The 18,451-nt window shown below is 41.4% G+C and overlaps 1 protein-coding gene across 1 annotated transcript in view; it reads right to left on the reverse strand.

The window, feature by feature from the left end:
• LOC130361141 (L-gulonolactone oxidase-like) overlaps positions 1-18,451 on the reverse strand; it is a 125,233-nt gene that overhangs the window by 47,442 nt on the left and 59,340 nt on the right. Inside the window, exons 5-6 of the mRNA XM_056563757.1 lie at positions 15,781-15,871; positions 5,458-5,643 (exon numbers count right to left, since the gene is read on the reverse strand). Of these exons, the coding sequence (XP_056419732.1) occupies positions 5,458-5,643; positions 15,781-15,871 (277 nt within the window). The remainder of the gene's footprint in view (positions 1-5,457; positions 5,644-15,780; positions 15,872-18,451) is intronic.

An 18,451-nucleotide genomic window follows, 5' to 3' on the forward strand; every position in this document is an offset into this window, starting at 1 on the left:
ATAGGAGCAGTATTATAGTAGTTATATTCTTGTATATAGGAGCAGTATTATAATAGATATAGGGGCAGTATTATAGTAGTTATATTCTTGTATATAGGAGCAGTATTATAGTAGTTATATTCTTGTATATAGGAGCAGTATTATAGTAGTTATATTCTTGTATATAGAAGCAGTATTATAGTAGTTATATTCTTGTATATAGGAGCAGTATTATAGTAGTTATATTCTTGTATATAGGAGCAGTATTATAATAGATATAGGGGCAGTATTATAGTACATATATTCTTGTATATAGGAACAGTATTAGAGTAGTTATATTCTTGTATATAGGAGCAGTATTATAGTAGTTATATTCTTGTACATAGGAGCAGTATTATAGTAAATATATTTTTGTATATAGAAGCATTATTATAGTAGTTATATTCTTTTATATAGGAGAGAGTATTATAGTAGTTATATTCTTGTATATAGGAGCAGTATTATAGTAGTTATATTCTTGTATATAGGAGCAGTGTTATAGTAGTTATATTCTTGTATATAAGAGCAGTATTATAGTAGTTATATTCTTGTATATAGGAGGAGTATTATAGTAGTTATATTCTTGTATATAGGAGCAGTGTTATAGTAGTTATATTCTTGTATATAGGAGCAGTATTATAGTAGTTATATTCTTGTATATAGGAGCAGTATTAAAGTAGTTATATTCTTGTATATAGGAGCAGTATTATAGTAGTTATATTCTTGTATATAGGAGCAGTATTATAGTAGTTATATTCTTGTATATAGGTAGGAGTATTATAGTAGTTATATTCTTGTATATAGGAGCAGAATTATAGTAGTTATATTCTTGTATATAGAAGCAGTATTATAGTAGATATATTCTTGTATATAGGAGCAGTATTATAGTAGTTATATTCTTGTATATAGGAGCAGTATTATAGTAGTTATATTCTTGTATATAGAAGCAGTATTATAGTAGTTATATTCTTGTATATAGCAGCAGTATTATAGTAGTTATATTCTTGTATATAGGAACAGTATTATGGTAGTTATATTCTTGTATATAGGAGCAGTATTATAGTAGTTATATTCTTGTATATAGCAGCAGTATTATAGTAGTTATATTCTTGTATATAGGAAGCAGTATTATAGTAGTAATATTCTTGTATATAGGAGCAGTATTATAGTAGTTATATTCTTGTATATAGCAGCAGTATTATAGTAGTTATATTCTTGTATATAGGAAGCAGTATTATAGTAGATATATTCTTGTATATAGGAGCAGTATTATAGTAGATATATTCTTGTATATAGGAGCAGTATTATAGTAGTTATATTCTTGTATATAGGAGCAGTATTATAGTAGTTATATTCTTGTATATAGGAGACAGTATTATAGTAGTTATATTCTTGTATATAGGGGGCAGTATTATAGTAGTTATATTCTTGTATATAGGAGCAGTATTATAGTAGTTATATTGTTGTATATAGGGGCAGTATTATAGTAGTTATATTCTTGTATATAGGAGCAGTATTACAGTAGTTATATTCTTGTATATAGGAGGCAGTATTATAGTAGTTATATTCTTGTATATAGGAGCAGTATTATAGTAGTTATATTCTTGTATATAGGAGGCAGTATTATAGGAGTTATATTCTTGTATATAGGAGCAGTATTATAGTAGTTATATTCTTGTATATAGGAGGCAGTATTATAGGAGTTATATTCTTGTATAGAGGAGCAGTATTATAGTAGTTATATTCTTGTATATAGGAGCAGTATTATAGTAGTTATATTCTTGTATATAGAAGGCAGTATTATAGTAGTTATAGTCTTGTATATAGGAGCAGTATTATAGTAGTTATATTCTTGTATATAGAAGGCAGTATTATAGTAGTTATATTCTTGTATATAGGAGCAGTATTATAGTAGTTATATTCTTGTATATAGGAGCAGTATTATAGTAGTTATATTCTTGTATATAGGAGCAGTATTATAGTAGTTATATTCTTGTATATAGGTAGGAGTATTATAGTAGTTATATTCTTGTATATAGGAGCAGAATTATAGTAGTTATATTCTTGTATATAGAAGCAGTATTATAGTAGATATATTCTTGTATATAGGAGCAGTATTATAGTAGTTATATTCTTGTATATAGGAGCAGTATTATAGTAGTTATATTCTTGTATATAGAAGCAGTATTATAGTAGTTATATTCTTGTATATAGCAGCAGTATTATAGTAGTTATATTCTTGTATATAGGAACAGTATTATGGTAGTTATATTCTTGTATATAGGAGCAGTATTATAGTAGTTATATTCTTGTATATAGCAGCAGTATTATAGTAGTTATATTCTTGTATATAGGAAGCAGTATTATAGTAGTAATATTCTTGTATATAGGAGCAGTATTATAGTAGTTATATTCTTGTATATAGCAGCAGTATTATAGTAGTTATATTCTTGTATATAGGAAGCAGTATTATAGTAGATATATTCTTGTATATAGGAGCAGTATTATAGTAGATATATTCTTGTATATAGGAGCAGTATTATAGTAGTTATATTCTTGTATATAGGAGCAGTATTATAGTAGTTATATTCTTGTATATAGGAGACAGTATTATAGTAGTTATATTCTTGTATATAGGGGGCAGTATTATAGTAGTTATATTCTTGTATATAGGAGCAGTATTATAGTAGTTATATTGTTGTATATAGGGGCAGTATTATAGTAGTTATATTCTTGTATATAGGAGCAGTATTACAGTAGTTATATTCTTGTATATAGGAGGCAGTATTATAGTAGTTATATTCTTGTATATAGGAGCAGTATTATAGTAGTTATATTCTTGTATATAGGAGGCAGTATTATAGGAGTTATATTCTTGTATATAGGAGCAGTATTATAGTAGTTATATTCTTGTATATAGGAGGCAGTATTATAGGAGTTATATTCTTGTATAGAGGAGCAGTATTATAGTAGTTATATTCTTGTATATAGGAGCAGTATTATAGTAGTTATATTCTTGTATATAGAAGGCAGTATTATAGTAGTTATAGTCTTGTATATAGGAGCAGTATTATAGTAGTTATATTCTTGTATATAGAAGGCAGTATTATAGTAGTTATATTCTTGTATATAGGAGCAGTATTATAGTAGTTATATTCTTGTATATAGGAGCAGTATTATAGTAGTTATATTCTTGTATATAGGAGCAGTATTATAGTAGTTATATTCTTGTATATAGGAGCAGTATTATAGTAGTTATATTCTTGTATATAGGGGGCAGTATTATAGTAGTTACATTCTTGTATATAGGAGGCAGTATTATAGTAGTTATATTCTTGTATACAGGAGCAGTATTATAGTAGTTATATTCTTGTATATAGGAGCAGTATTATAGTAGTTATATTCTTGTATATAGGAGCAGTATTATAGTAGTTATATTCTTGTATATAGGAGCAGTATTATAGTAGTTATATTCTTGTATATAGGAGCAGTATTATAGTAGTTATATTCTTGTATAAAGGAGCAGCATTATAGTAGTTATATTCTTGTATATAGAAGCAGTATTATAGTAGTTATATTCTTGTATATAGGAGCAGTATTATAGTAGTTATATTCTCGTATATAGGAGGCAGTATTATAGTAGTTATATTCTTGTATATAGGAGCAGTATTATAGTAGATATATTCTTGTACTTTTACAGACAGCCCTAAGTCATACATGGAATGAGTTTATATTCTAAATGTAATGTTATTCGGGGCTTGGATTCCATTACAGGATTGTTGACCCTATTGATCAGAATGTTGTATATGATGAAGCTTCATCTTGGGAATAATTTGAAGTATAAATAAAATGTGATCATTTCTCAGGGGACACAATCCAACATCAGCGATACGGTTACCCAGTTAGAGGACAGCCAATGAGATGACATAGAAATGGCGAACAGTTATGACCGAGCAGCCTGTATATAGGGTAATGGCCTTTTTGCTGAATGAAATGCAAATCTGTATAATGTATATGAAATGAGATGGACAGTAACTTAGATTAGATACTTTCAGAAGACTGCTAGGCTTAGATACACAGTGGTGAGCTCCCTACACATGGACTTATACAGCTCCTGCTCAATATGAAGTATCCTACTAGTACCAGCGTTACCATGCTGACAGTGATTTCTGATCCCATGGACATACTTAAGGGTTAACACCTGGCCGGTATTTTTATATTAAAAATACCGGCAATGCAATGGGCGGTATTTATCCAACCAATCCTCCAACTACGGGAATGTTGCACCATATATTATACCAGTGTTTCCCAACCAGAGCGCCTCCAGCTATTGCAAAACTACAAATCCCAGCATGCCCGGACAGCCGTGGGCTGTCCGGGCATGCTGGGAGTTGTAGTTTTCAACTGCTGGAGGCACCCCTGGTTGGGAAACACTGACCTATACTATATACTACTATAAAGTCCAACATGATGGGAGTTGTAGTTTTGCAACAGCTGGAGGCACCCCTGGTTGGGAAACACTGACCTACACTATATACTACTATATAGTCCAACATGCTGGGAGTTGTAGTTTTGAATCAGCTGGAGGCCCCCCTGGTTGGGAAACAATGACCTATACTATATACTACTATATAGTCCAACCTGCTGGGAGTTGTAGTTTTGCAACAGCTGGAGGCACCCCTGGTTGGGAAACACTGACTTATACTATACACTACTATATAGTCCAACATGCTGGGAGTTGTAGTTTTGCCACAGCTGGAGGCACCCCTGGTTGGTAACCACTGACCTACACTATATACTACTATATAGTCCAACATGCTGGGAGTTGTAATTTTGCAACAGCTGGAGGCACCCCTGGTTGGGAAAAACTGACCTACACTACAGTATACACTACTATATAGTCCAACATGCTGGGAGTTGTAGTTTTGCCACAGCTGGAGGCACCCCTGGTTGGGTAACACTGATCTATACTATATACTACTATATAGTCCAACATGCTGGGAGTTTTAGTTTTGCAACAGCTGGAGGCACCCATGGTTGGGAAACACTGACCTATATTATATACTACTATAGTTTTTTGTTTGGGGCAGTTGCTGAGCCACAGGCTGTATTTGGCCATGCTGGGAGTTGTAGTTAGTAAGTAACCGCAACTCCCAAATTTAATTAAAAAAAAAAAAAAAACGATCAAAAAGTCCCATCAAAACAAAAATGCAAAAAATAAAAAGGTTATAGGGGACAGAATAGGACATAATTTCCCCCGCATATGTGTACCCTGTGATGTCACACATATATAATTAATTATGCAAATTAGCATGGCAGATATTATTATTTTTTTTTTTTTGCAAGAAAGGTGGCGCCCCTACCTACAGTGGATCAGAGCTCCAGGGGGGGCTCCAGGGGCCCCGATTCCCATTGACTGGCTGTTGTAGGAGACATTACCTCTTGCAGGGTGGAGGAGTACTGGACCTCTTGCAGGTTGAATGCCGCCTTGCATTGCAGAGTGACGGAGAGAATGACCCCCAGAGACCCCAGGTGAAGTCTGGCAGCTTGGAAGACGTCAGGATTCACTGACGGGGAGCACTCCAAGATCTCGCCCGATGCCGTCATCATAGTCAGCGCCACAACCTGTGTATAACAAAGGGAGGAACATTACAAATGTAGCACTACTCTAGTGTCCAGGTACCATCTTCCAGTTACTGAGGTATATAGTTCTCATGTGGCCGAAGAGTATTATCACTTAGACATATACAGTGGGGATCAAAAGTTTGGGCACTCCAGGTAAAAATTAGTATTAATGTGTATAAAGAAGCCAAGGAAAGATGGAAAAATCTCCAAAAGGCATCAAATTACAGATTAGACATTCTTATAATATGTCACCAAAAGTTACATTTTATTTCCATCATTTACACTTTCAAAATAACAGAAAACAAAAAAATGGCGTCTGCAAAAGTTTGGGCACCCTGCAGAGTGAATATCTTGTACTGCCCCCTTTGGCAAGTATCACAGCCTGTAAATGCTTTTTGTAGCCAAGAGTCTCTCAATTCTTGTTTGGGGTATCTTTGCGCATTCTTCCTTACAAAAGTCTTCCAGTTCTTTGAGATTTCTGGTCTGTCTGTCACGTACTGCTCTTTTAAGGTCTATCCATAGATTTTCAATTATGTGAGGTCAGGAGATTGTGCAGGCCATGGCAAAACCTTCAGTTTACGTCTCTTGATGTAATCCCAGTGGATTTCGAGGTGTGTTTAGTATCATTATCCATTTGTAGAAGCCATCTTCTCTTTAACTTCAGCTTTTTCACAGATGGCAACAAGTAAGCATCCAAAATTTGTTGAAATTTTATTGAATCCATTTTTCCTTCTACTCGTGAGATGTTCCCTGTGCCACTGGCTGCAATACAACCCCAAAGCATGATTGATCCACCCCCATGCTTAACAGTTGGACAGAGGTTCTTTTCATTAAATTCTATTCCCCTTCTTCTCCAAACGTACCTTTGCTCATTCCGGACCAAAAGTTCAATTTTAACCTCATCGGTCCACAGAACTTGTTTCCAAAATGCATCAGGCTTGTCTATATGTTCATTTGCAAAGTTCAAATGCTGATTTTTGTGGTGAGGACGTAGAAGAGGTTTTCTTCTGATGACTCTTCCATGAAGACCATATTTGTACAAGTATCTCTTTATAGTGGAATAGTGTACCACAACTCCAGTGTCTGCCAGATCTTTCTGGAGGGATTGTGCAGTCAAACGTGGGTTTTGAATTGTTTTTCTCACAATCCTGTGAGCTGTTCTGTCTGATATTTTTCTTGGTCTTCCAGATCTTGCTTTAACTTCCACTATTCCCGATGACTGCCATTTCTTAACCCCTTAAGAACCAATGCAAATAAACCTGTACGCCCCTGAAAGACCAGGCCTGTTTTTTCAAATCGGGGATGTCTGTCTTTATTAGAGAATAACTCTGGTAACGTTTTGCCAATCACGATAATTCTGAGATAGTTTTTTTGTCACAAGTTGTCCTTCATGTACATAGTAAAAGTAAGCCGATATCATTTGTAGTTTTTTTTTACAATGCAAAAAATCATGAAATTTTTACAAAAAATTAAGATTTTTTGCTATTTTAACACTAATAGGTTGCATATATTTATACTTACTGACCAAATAGTTCATGAAACTTATACTTTCAGATGTCTACTTTAATTTGACGTCATTTTTTAGTTTTTAATTAACATTTTAAATTAGTTAAAACCCTAACAATTGAACTTGAAATTTAGAAAATTTTGAAAATTTGAAAAGTACATCTTTTTTTGTGTGCTATGCAAGGTTTGCAGAAATTAAAAGGTAGTAGAACATAGGAACCCCCCCCAAATGACCCCATTTTAAAAACTAGACCCCTCAAGGTATTCGCTAGGGGGTACATTGAGTATTTTAACACCATAGTTTTTTGGCAGGAATTATTACAAAGTCAGTGTTAAAAATTCGAAATTTGCAATTTTTCACAAATGCATCATTTGGGGGGCATATTTTTTGTACATAACTTCTGATATTGAAAGAAATGCACCCTATATATTATTTAGCCGCTTGTCCCATGTTCGGAAATACCCCCGCTTTGGCCATATATGGTTCCTTGGCCGCGTGGTAGGACTCAGAAGGAGAGGAGCGCCATTTGGCTTTCAGGGCAGAACAGTACCCCCACCCCCACAAGTGACCCCATTTATATACCGCACCCCTACAAGTTATTGGCTGAACCAGGGACCTCTCTGATTGGTAGACAGTATAACGCATCTGTCTGTGACAGTTAAGGCTCCTGATGGATATATCCGCCATGTTGTGGGAATAAGCACCTGTTCATGGCGAATATATCCATCACTGCTGTGGCTGGGTAGCTCAGTGTGTCCGCTCATGACTGCTGGCGGGAAATCCGCCGCTATGAGTGGACGCACAAAGCTACCCAGCCGCAGCAGGGAGCTCATTACCGTGACTGCTGCATAATGTGTAGGATCACATGGTGGACATCCGCAGCATATTACATGCTGCGGATGTCCGCCAATGCGATCCTACACATTATGCATTTTTTTTATTAGATTCATTTAATAAATGTATTTTTAATATTTTTATTTATTTTTATTTTTTATTTTTTACACTTTTATTACATTTTTATTTATTTTTACACTTTTATTTTATTTATTTTTACACTTTTTAATGCTTTAGAATACTTAGTATTCCAAAGCATTACAGTTATATGCTGCCTGCCAGTTTTCACTAGCAGGCAGCATATTAGGACGTGCCTCTCAGGCAATACCCAGGGCAGACCTGGGGATCTTTGTAGGACCCCCGGCAGCCCAGGTATGCAGCAGGTATGCTGCAGGAGAGACAGAGGGAGCCCCCTCCCTCTGTCAGAACTCCTTACAGCGCGCAGTCACTTCTGACCGCGGCTGTAGGGGTTAAACTGTCAGGAGTGAAGTGAACTTCACTCCCGGCAGTGCGGCCACACACAGCACCCCGCGATCGCGATGCGGGGTGCTGCAGAGGAGACAGAGGGAGCCCCCTCCCTCTGTCGTAACACTTACAGCCCACGGTCACTTCCGACTGCGGCTGTAAGAGTTAAAACTGCCGGGACTGAAGTTTACTTCGGTCCTGGCAGTGCAGCAGGGACCCGGCTGTGTGATACAGCCGAGTCCCTGCCGCGATCTCGTGGGTGCACTGGGCAGCACCCACGGGAATAATGGACGAGTATAGACGTCCAGGTGCGGGAACGGCTGCCAACCTGGACGTCGATACTCGTCCATGGTCGTTATCGGGTTAATTACATTCTGAACAGAGGATATTGACATCTGAAAACGTTTTGCTATCTTCTTATAGCCTTCTCCAGCTTTGTGAGCGTCAACTATTTTCAGTTTCAGATTTCTAGACAACTGTTTAGAAGAACCCATGGTGCTGATTGTTGGGGCAAGGTCAGATGAGTCTGGGCATTTAAAACCTTTGAGATTGACATCACCCGATCTTCCCAGATGATGATTGAGAACAATCCATGACACTGGCAGGTCTCAGCTATGTAAAGGGGGCAGTGCATGCTATAAATTCTGCAGGGTGCCAAAACTTTTGCAGACGCCATTTTTTTTATTTCTGTTATTTTGAAAGTGTAAATGATGTTAATAAAATGTAACTTTTGTTGACATATTATAAGAATGTCTAATCTGTAATTTGATGCATTTTGGAGATTTTTCCATCTTTCCTTGGCTTCTTTATGCACATTAATACACATTTTTACCTGGGGCGCCCAAACTTTTGATCCCCACTGTATAACCAGTATAACATTTCTACCATTGCATACACCATGATGTATTTCAGTGGTCTTCAACCTGCGGACCTCCAGATGTTTCAAAACTACAACTCGCAGCATGCCCGGACAGCCGATGGCTGTCCGGGCATGCTGGGAATCGTAGTTTTGCAACATCTGGAGGTCCGCAGGTTGAAGACCACTGGTGTATTGGATATGCAAGGGTTAACTTTTTCACTCTTTACTGCCCACCAGTGGTAAATGAGTGGAATATTGGTCTCATTGCTCCCTTAGGATCTATTCAGACGTACTGTATTCTGCGCAGGATTTGATGCTGTGCTCAGTCATTCCGTTTACATTGAAATCTGCAGCAAAAAATCCTGCGCATCAAATCTGTGCAGATTATTGTACATGTGAATAGACCATTAAAGGGGTACTCCGGTGGAAAACTTTTTTTTTTTTTTTTTTTAAATCAACTGGTGCCAGAAAGTTAAACAGATTTGTAAATTACTTCTATTAAAAAAATCTTAATCCTTCCAGTATTTATTAGCTGCTGAATACTACAGAGGAAATTCTTTTCTTTTTGGAACACAGAGCTCTCTGCTGACATCATGAGCACAGTGCTCTCTGCTGACATCTCTGTCCATTTTAGGAACTGTCCAGAGTAGGATTAAATCCCTATAGCAAACATATGCTGCATTTATTTATTTTTTTAACTTTTTATTTTTTATTTATTTATTAACTTTTTTTTTGTTTGTTTTTTTTAACAGTTTTTACCCTTTTTTTTAGTCTGGATCTCAGGCATGGAGCAGCATAGTGATGATTGGACGGCGGGAATAAAGGTAAGAAGCCTCCTGCTGTCCTCTCAGCTGTTCGGGAAATTGCGGCGGCCCCAATCAGCCCACTGAGTTAACCTGTAACTGCTTTCCCCCTTTTTTAGAAGCAGCGATCGACTTTGATCGCGGCATCTAGAGGGTTAATACCGGACCGGCGATGTCCGGTATGAGCCGCGGGTCCTGGTTGCTGATAGCAACCGGGACCTGCCGGGTATGAATTGCGCTCAGCTCCTGAGCACGCTTCACATAACGGGAGCTGACGCAGGACGTAAATATACATCCTGGGTTGTTAAGGGGTTAAAAAAAATATACGTTTTTAACTTTTCATTCCGTTCGGTGTGCACTGAGCATGTGCAAACTCAAAAACCGTATTGTGCAAGCCGGATAGAAATGTATGCACATCTGGTTCCCTATGGTTCTCATTGACTCCTATGTTAAAAGAACCGTATAGACTTCCGGTTCCGGCTCCATGCGGTGAGGACGCAGCTCCGCACCTGCGAACCGGTCATAGACCCTCTTTACCCGCATTTTCCTCTCCTGGAGCTCCCTAATAGGTGCGAAAGTACCCGGGGAATGTATAGAACGTTATTTACTCTGGATGGGTGGCAAAAATCGCTCACAGAAGGACGGCAGTCCCCAGCACACCGCAGTAATAGGGCCAATATGGCGGACTCTCCCGAGCCGAGCGTCTTCTCCGTCCACCTGGCCTCCTGAGGGGGACACTGATGATCCTGATCTTGATTCCTCAGCCCTGGATCATGATCGTTTGGTGGTAGCTGTGGCCAGAAATATTTCCCCCAAGGTACAAGGAATCCTGGAGGCAACAGTACAGGCGACCATGCAGAATTTGCAGCGCACCACTGAAAAACATGGCGAACGGATCTCGGCAGTGGAGTCTCGTGTGTGCACATTGGAGACGACCCAGGAAAATACTGGCAACAAGGTACAGGTGCTGGAGACTGAATGCTGGAGACTGTGGGACAAGTGGGAGGACCTTGAGAACAGGTCCCGCCGTAGTAGTTTAAGAGTTGTGGGTCTCCCGGAGTCGGTGCCTGCCAGGGACTTACATAAATCCTGCGAATCTACACTACCCTGTATGCTAGGCCTGGGTCACCCCTGCAAAGTAGAGCGAGCTCACCGCTTAGGCCCCAATTTATGTCAGATGTTGTTACCCTACGGGCAGATGTTGTTACCCTAGGGGCAGATGGCATTAACCCCTTGTATTCGTGACGCCAGGGAGTGATTTATCCTCAATACCACACGAAGGTATACCGCTGGATCCTGGGCTAGGCACAGGGACCATAAAGACTCCGACGCCAAGTTACGGATAACGGTAGGTTTACTGAGGGTAGACAGATGGTAAAGTCTATACAGTTCAGCCAGGGCCCAAGGAGGTGACCAGTGACTCAGAGACCTTAAGGGCTTGCTGGGACTTGTAGTAGGACTGGACAATTGAATGCAGACCACGCTGACTTGACAGATGACAGGGACTGACTTGACTCATAAAGCTGTGACTTTATCTTACTTGAATTGATGGCGGCTGCAGGACTGGACTTTGAGGTCTCCAACACTTTGGACACACACACTAGACAAGACTGCACTGGACCTCAGCAGAAGAGAGAGAAGCTCCACCCAGGGCTTATATGGGGGAGACCAGCAGGGAGCCCATAGGTCACTCTTGGGATCACCTGGTCACTGGAACCTCCTGGGTAACAATCACATGACAAGTCACATGGTACAACTCTTAAAGCAACATTACATTTTATAATACATTACAATGCAGAACATATGTATCGGGGGGAAACAAGAACAAGGGGCCCAAGGGACACTGAGGGGAGGCTACCGGACAGGGCAGCAAGGGTACGGGGTAACACCTCCCGTACTGGGCCACCACACATGGCGAATAGGTTGGCCTGTCTTTTGCCCCAGCTTATCTTCCCGGACCAAGTAGGTTTTATTCAGAGTAGATCGGCAGTGGCAAATCTCCGAAAAGTGGCAGCTGTGTTAGATGATTTACATTTGCGGCCTCTTCTGCGTCCGTCCCCAGCCATCCTTCCAGTTGATGTAGAAAAAGTCTTTGGGGATAATGTCCATTGGGGATAATGTCCATTGGGGATGGTTGTGGAGGGTTCTGCAGAATATGGGTTTTCAGGGACCTTTCCTTAACTATGTCCAGGCGCTAAACACATCTCCTGTAGCTAGGATTCACACCCCAGGTTTTATTTCACCGCTGTTTCATCCACAGTAAGGGACACGACAGGGGCGTCCCCTTTAACCCCTGCTTTTCAATTTGGCTGTTGAGCCCTTCTCGGGTGCCATCAGCAGCATCGGATGTCGGGGTATCTCGATAGGAACGACCTCTGTTAAGGTCGTCTTTTTTGCGGATGACCTACTGCTCTTTCTGGCCAACCCAAGGAGGGACTTACCTTTGGCTATGAATTACCTAGAAGATTTTGGGGTGGAATCCGGGTTTAGGGTTAACATGGCTAAAAGTGTCCTCCTAGACTTATCTACTTCTACGGAGGCTTTAATTCCCCTCGTCTTTTCCGTTCCCATAAAAGTAACTCGGTCCTCCCTGAAGTATTTAGGCATTTGGGTGGGGCACTCACCGAATACTTAGTATATACTCTGAACTATCCACCACTGGTACAACACATTTTTAAGGAACTGGCACGGTGGAAGTCTCTCCCTCTACCCTTTTTATCCCGCTGTCATCTGCTCAAGAGGATGAACTTCTCCAAATTATTGTATCCCATGCAAACAATTCCTGTTCTACTCAAACGCTCTGATGTGGCCGGATGTACTGCTGCATTCACGAGATTCATATGGGCGGATAAACGCCCTCGTATCGCGCTCCGGAAATTAATGCTCCCCAAGGAAAAAGGGGGGCATGGGGTTCCCTGATCTGAAACATTACAATATGGGACGCCAGTGTATACATTGATTGGATGAGGGGTTCTATTTGGGTATTAGAGTCTGAGATGGTCCCTCGCTGGCCCCTTTACTTCATACCAAATTCGGAGGCCTTCCTCACTAAGTAAGAGGCAGTCTCCTACTGGGCGATACCATTGCTGCCTGGAAATCCAGTCTTGGTTAGCAAACATATGCCCTTATGGACTCGCCCTGAGTCCAGTTAGGGTCACGTTGACGTCGTGTCTCCTGATTGTCTCCCAACATGGGACCATCCCTCAATACATCTCACCCACTGTACCCGGGGTTCAAGGACTTCCTATTGGTGCAGACCCCCCATTTACAGAAGGGCTCACAGGGGTACCTATAGGATTAGCCCGCCACAAAGTCCTCAGTGATCCTACATAAGACTATTCCCAGAGGACTACTACCCTTATTTCCCTAAACTACTCCACTTATCCTCCTCATGGGCACCAAACTACAATAACCAGTACCGTATTTTTCGCTGTATAAGACGCACTTTTTCTTCCCCAAAACTGGGGGGGGGAAAGTCGGTGCGTCTTATACGGCGAATACACCCCTATCACGGCGGTCCCTGCGGCCATCAACGGCCGGGACCCGTGGCTAATACAGGACATCACCGATCGCGGTGATGCCCTGTATTAACCCTTCAGACGCGGCAATCAAAGCTGACCACCGCATCTGAAGGGAAAGTGACACTAACCCGGCTGTTCAGCGATTTCACCGCGGCGTCCCGAACAGCCCGACTGAATAGCCGGGTTAGTGCTTACAGGACACCGGGAGGGACCTTACCTGCCTCCTCGGTGTCTTCTCCGTTCAGGGATCCCCTGTATGGCCGGCGCTCTGCTTCCTCGTCATCACGTCGTCGCGTACGTGCGTCGGCGTGCGTAACGACGTGATGATGGCGACGGAGAGCGAGGATACCCGGCCGGCAGCAGAGACGTTCCGGAGCAACAGGGACGCGGCGACAGCGATGGAGCGACATCCAGGGCAGCGGTGACGGGTCCGGAGCGGCGGGGACACGTGAGTATTACCTCCTCCTGCAGTGGTCTTCAATCTGCGGACCTCCAGATGTTGCAAAACTACAACTCCCAGCATGCCCGGACAGCCAACGGCTGTCCGGGCATGCTGGGAGTTGTAGTTTTGCAACATCTGGAGGTCTGCAGGTTGAAGACCACTATTGGGTTCAAAATCTTTATTTTTTTAGATTTTGCCCCTAAAAATTGGGTGCGTCTTATACACCGGTGCGTCCTATAGGGCGAAAAATATGGTAGTTCTGATCTTATGTATACAAGGGAATTCCAGTGGGGGAAAAAATGTTTTCAAACCAACTGGTAAAAATCTTAATCCTTCCAGTACTTATCAGCTGCTGTATACTACAGAGGAAGTTGTGTAGTCCTTTCCAGTCTGTTCACAGTGCTCTCTGCTGACACCTCTGTCCATGTCAGGAACTGTCCAGAGTAGAAGCAAATCCCCATAGCAAACCTCTCCTGCTCTGGACAGTTCCTGACATGGACAGAGGTGTCAGCAGAGAGCACTGTGATCAGACTGGAAAGAACTACACAACTTCCTCTGGAGCATACAGCAGCTGATAAGTACTGGAGGATTAGGAGTTTTAAATATAATTAACTTACAAATCTATTTAACTTTCTGTCACCAGTTAAGTGAAAATTATTTTTTTTTTCCACTGGAGTGCCCCTTTAAGCATCAGCAGTAGGAGACGGGATTCTACATAGATGAATCAATGGCATAAACCCAAGTGGCTGATACAGAAGAGGTAAAGCCATTAAAGGGGTACTCCGGAGGAAAACTATATATTTTTTTATTTTTTGATGTTAATGAACTGGTGCCAGAAAGTTAAACAGATTTGTAAATTACTTCTTTTAAAAAAATCTTTACTCTTCCAGTACTTTTTATCAGCTGTATGCTACAGAGGAAATTCTGTTTTTTTAGAATTTCTTTTTCGTCTTGTCCACAGTGGTCTCTGTTGACACCTCTGTCCGTGTCAGGAACTGTCCAGAGCAGGAGAAAATCCCCATAGCAAACCTATGCTGCTCTGGATAGTTCCTGACACGGACAGAGGTGTCAGCAGAGAGCACTGTGCTCAGACTGGAAAGAAATCCAAAAAGAAAAGAATTTCCTCTGTAGTATACAGCAGCTGATAAGTACTGGAAATATTAAGATTTTTTAAAAGAAGTAATTTACAAATCTGTTTAACTTTCTGGCACCAGTTGACTTATAAATCTATTAAAAAATCTTAATCCTTCCAGAACATTTTAGGGGCTGTATACTAAAGACAAATCCAAAAAAGAAATGCATTTCCTCTGATGTCATGGCCACAGTGCTCTCTGCTGACCTCTGCTGTCCATTTTAGGAACTGTCCAGAGCAGGAGAAAATCCCCATAGCAAACATATGCTGCTCTGGACAGTTCCTAAAATGGACAGCAGAGGTCAGCAGAGAGCACTGTGCTCATGACATCAGAGGAAATGCATTTCTTTTTTGGATTTCTCTTTAGCATACAGCCTCTAATAAGTACTGAAAGGATTAAGATTTTTTTTTTTATAGAAGTGATTTACAAATCTGTTTAACTTTCTGGCACCAGTTGATTTAAAAAAAAAATAAAAGTTTTCCACGGGAGTACCCCTTTAAAGGACATCATATGTGGCAGGGGTTTTGCACCACCACACTAGTGTGGTCTCTTATCTGCAGTAAGATATCATACCTGTGTAGCCAGTATGCCATGAGTGATGCCCGTATTGTGGGTTCCCGTTCCGATAACTCCGCCCGCTGCGACATCAGACACGGCTCCAATGCTGCGGTAAAGAAAAAGAGAGGAATGAAGATGTTAGGAGGAAAGGGAATCTGTCAGCTGCAATTCACATTCCAAACTGCTGACACTGTTAGATGCTGTTAGGGCAAAGAGAAACATGATACCTGCTTGATTGGCAGTCAGCTGGAAGCCGCAGCCCTGTTTCCAAATTTTGCACCTGCATGCACAAAATTTGTATGAACAGCACAAGAATGAGATTTGAAAACAGGGCTCGGCTTCCAGCCGACTGCCAATCAAACAGTGACAGGGATGATAGGAGGGAGCGAGGTGGTGTTCCAGTCCTCAGCACTGCAGCGCCTCTTTGACTCTTTGCACCAGAGGATAAAAGTATTTTTTTATGTTATAAAGCACAGAGTCAAGACAGGCATTCCCAAGCGAGCCCCTGAAGTGTTCAAGACTGACACCTCTCTTTGCTCTGCCTCCTATCCCTATCTCTGCTTGATTGACAGTCAACTGGAAGCCGAGCCCTGTTTTTAAATTTCAGTCCTACAGTGTGAATACAAATTGAGGGCAGGAATAAGATTTGGAAACAGGACTCGGCTTCCAGCTGACTGTCAATCAAGCAGGGACAGGGATCTTTTTATAACCTATAAAAAAATGCTTTCATTCTCTGGTACAAAGAGTCAAAGCAGCATTCTCAAGGCCCTGAACACCATGTCACTTCTCTCCCCTTCCTGTCCCTGCTTGATTGACAGTTAGCTGGGAGACGAGTCCTGTTTCCCAACCTTATTTCTGCACTGTGGATAAAAATTGTGGGCAGGAATGTAATTTGGAAACAAGGCTGGGCATCCAATTGACTGTCAATTAAGCAGGGACTTGGGAATACTTGGGGACTTTAGCACTTTAGGGACTTGGGAATACTCTGTTGATGTAATCATTGACAAAATCGACACTATCGTGTCACATTAGCTAGCTTAACCATAGAACCAACTCAACATTAGCTAAAATGTCACTTTTATTAAAATTCCATTTAACACCCTATCACAAAAACATCAATATCATAAACAATTGCTACACAAAAGCACAAGGAATAACCCTAGATATAATAACAATTCTGATAAAATTTTGGCCCACACTTCCCAACACGTTTCCCCGTGCATCAGATACAATAACACGGTTCATCAGGGGATTACAAGTAGGGTAAAAGGCAGGTTAGGGAATTAGACATTCACACATCCAAATTACAGACAGATTTTAAAGGGGTTATCCAGGAAAATACTTTTTTTATATACATATCAACTGACTCCAGAAAGTTAAACAGATTTGTAAATTACTTCTATTAAAAAATCTTAATCCTTTCAGTACTTATGAGCTTCTGAAGTTAAGGTTGTTATTTTCTGTCTAAATCCTCTCTGATGACACCTGTCTTGGCAACCGCCCAGTTTAGAAGAGGTTTGCTATGGGGATTTGCTTCTAAACTGGGCGGTTTCCGAGACACGTGTCATCAGAGAGGATTTAGACAGAAAAGAACAACCTTAACTTCAGAAGCTCATAAGTACTGAAAGGATTAAGATTTTTTAATAGAAGTAATTTACAAATCTGTTAAACTTTCTGGAGCCAGTGGACGTACTCCTACGCCCCCGTTTCCGAGTCCTTAAGGACCGAGGACGTAGGAGTACGTCCTGTCCATTCCCAGCCCCCCACCGCTAGCCGGAGGGGAGCCGGTGCCCGATGCCTGCTGAAATAGTTCGGCAGGCATCGCGGCATAACGCCGAGGGGGGTCATTATGCCCCCCCATGTCGGCGATCGCAGCGCATCGCTCGTCAATTCAGACGAGCGATGCGCTGCGATTCCGTTCCCCGCCGCTCGCCGGGCGGGGATCGGAGCCGGATGTCTGCTGATTTCTATCAGCAGACATCCCGGCAGTGTGCAGGAGGAGGTCCGGAGGACCTCCTATACCTGCGATCGCTGCAGGACGCCGGTAACTACTTACCGGCGTTCTGCAGCGGTTCCGGGTCATCAGGGTCACGTGTGACCCTGTGACCCGGATATAGATGGTGACTGGTGGTGTAGTATACACCATCAATCACCATCCATGCTGTACTGGGGGCTGGCATTGTGGCCACCCCCTCAGTACAGTTGTGATTGGGTGGCCAAAGTGGCCACACCAATCACATAGTAATGGGAGGGAGTGGTGGGGGCTAGGAGCACGTTGCTCCGTTCTGCCCACCATTCCACATAGATCTGGTGTGCAGGACGGAGCCCCGTGCTGCCCACCATCCCCTGAGTCCAAAAAAAGTGCCCCTTGCCCCCTTTCTGTGGCCCCTTGGCACAGAAATCGCCAGGGATAGCTTTAGATTAGGTAGGGACAGGTTAGGGTTAAAAAAAAAAGAGTTTTTTGGTGTCTTTTTTTCAGCGTACCTCAGTGGGTGTCCGTGGGTCCGTAGCACCTTTAGCTGCGTGACCCCGGCCCTGCTGGGTCGCTGCGGTCTGCCACCAGCCTTTTTTTTTTGGTGCAGATCTTTTTTTTTTTTTTTTTTCACTAAGCGTGTGTGCGGACCCTCTTAGTTATAAAAGAGCGGTCCACCACCGTTTGTTAAAGCCCACCCGCCGCTGATCAGTC

This window comes from Hyla sarda, chromosome 3 (genome assembly GCF_029499605.1).
Source record: "Hyla sarda isolate aHylSar1 chromosome 3, aHylSar1.hap1, whole genome shotgun sequence".
Classification (NCBI taxonomy): domain Eukaryota; kingdom Metazoa; phylum Chordata; class Amphibia; order Anura; family Hylidae; genus Hyla; species Hyla sarda.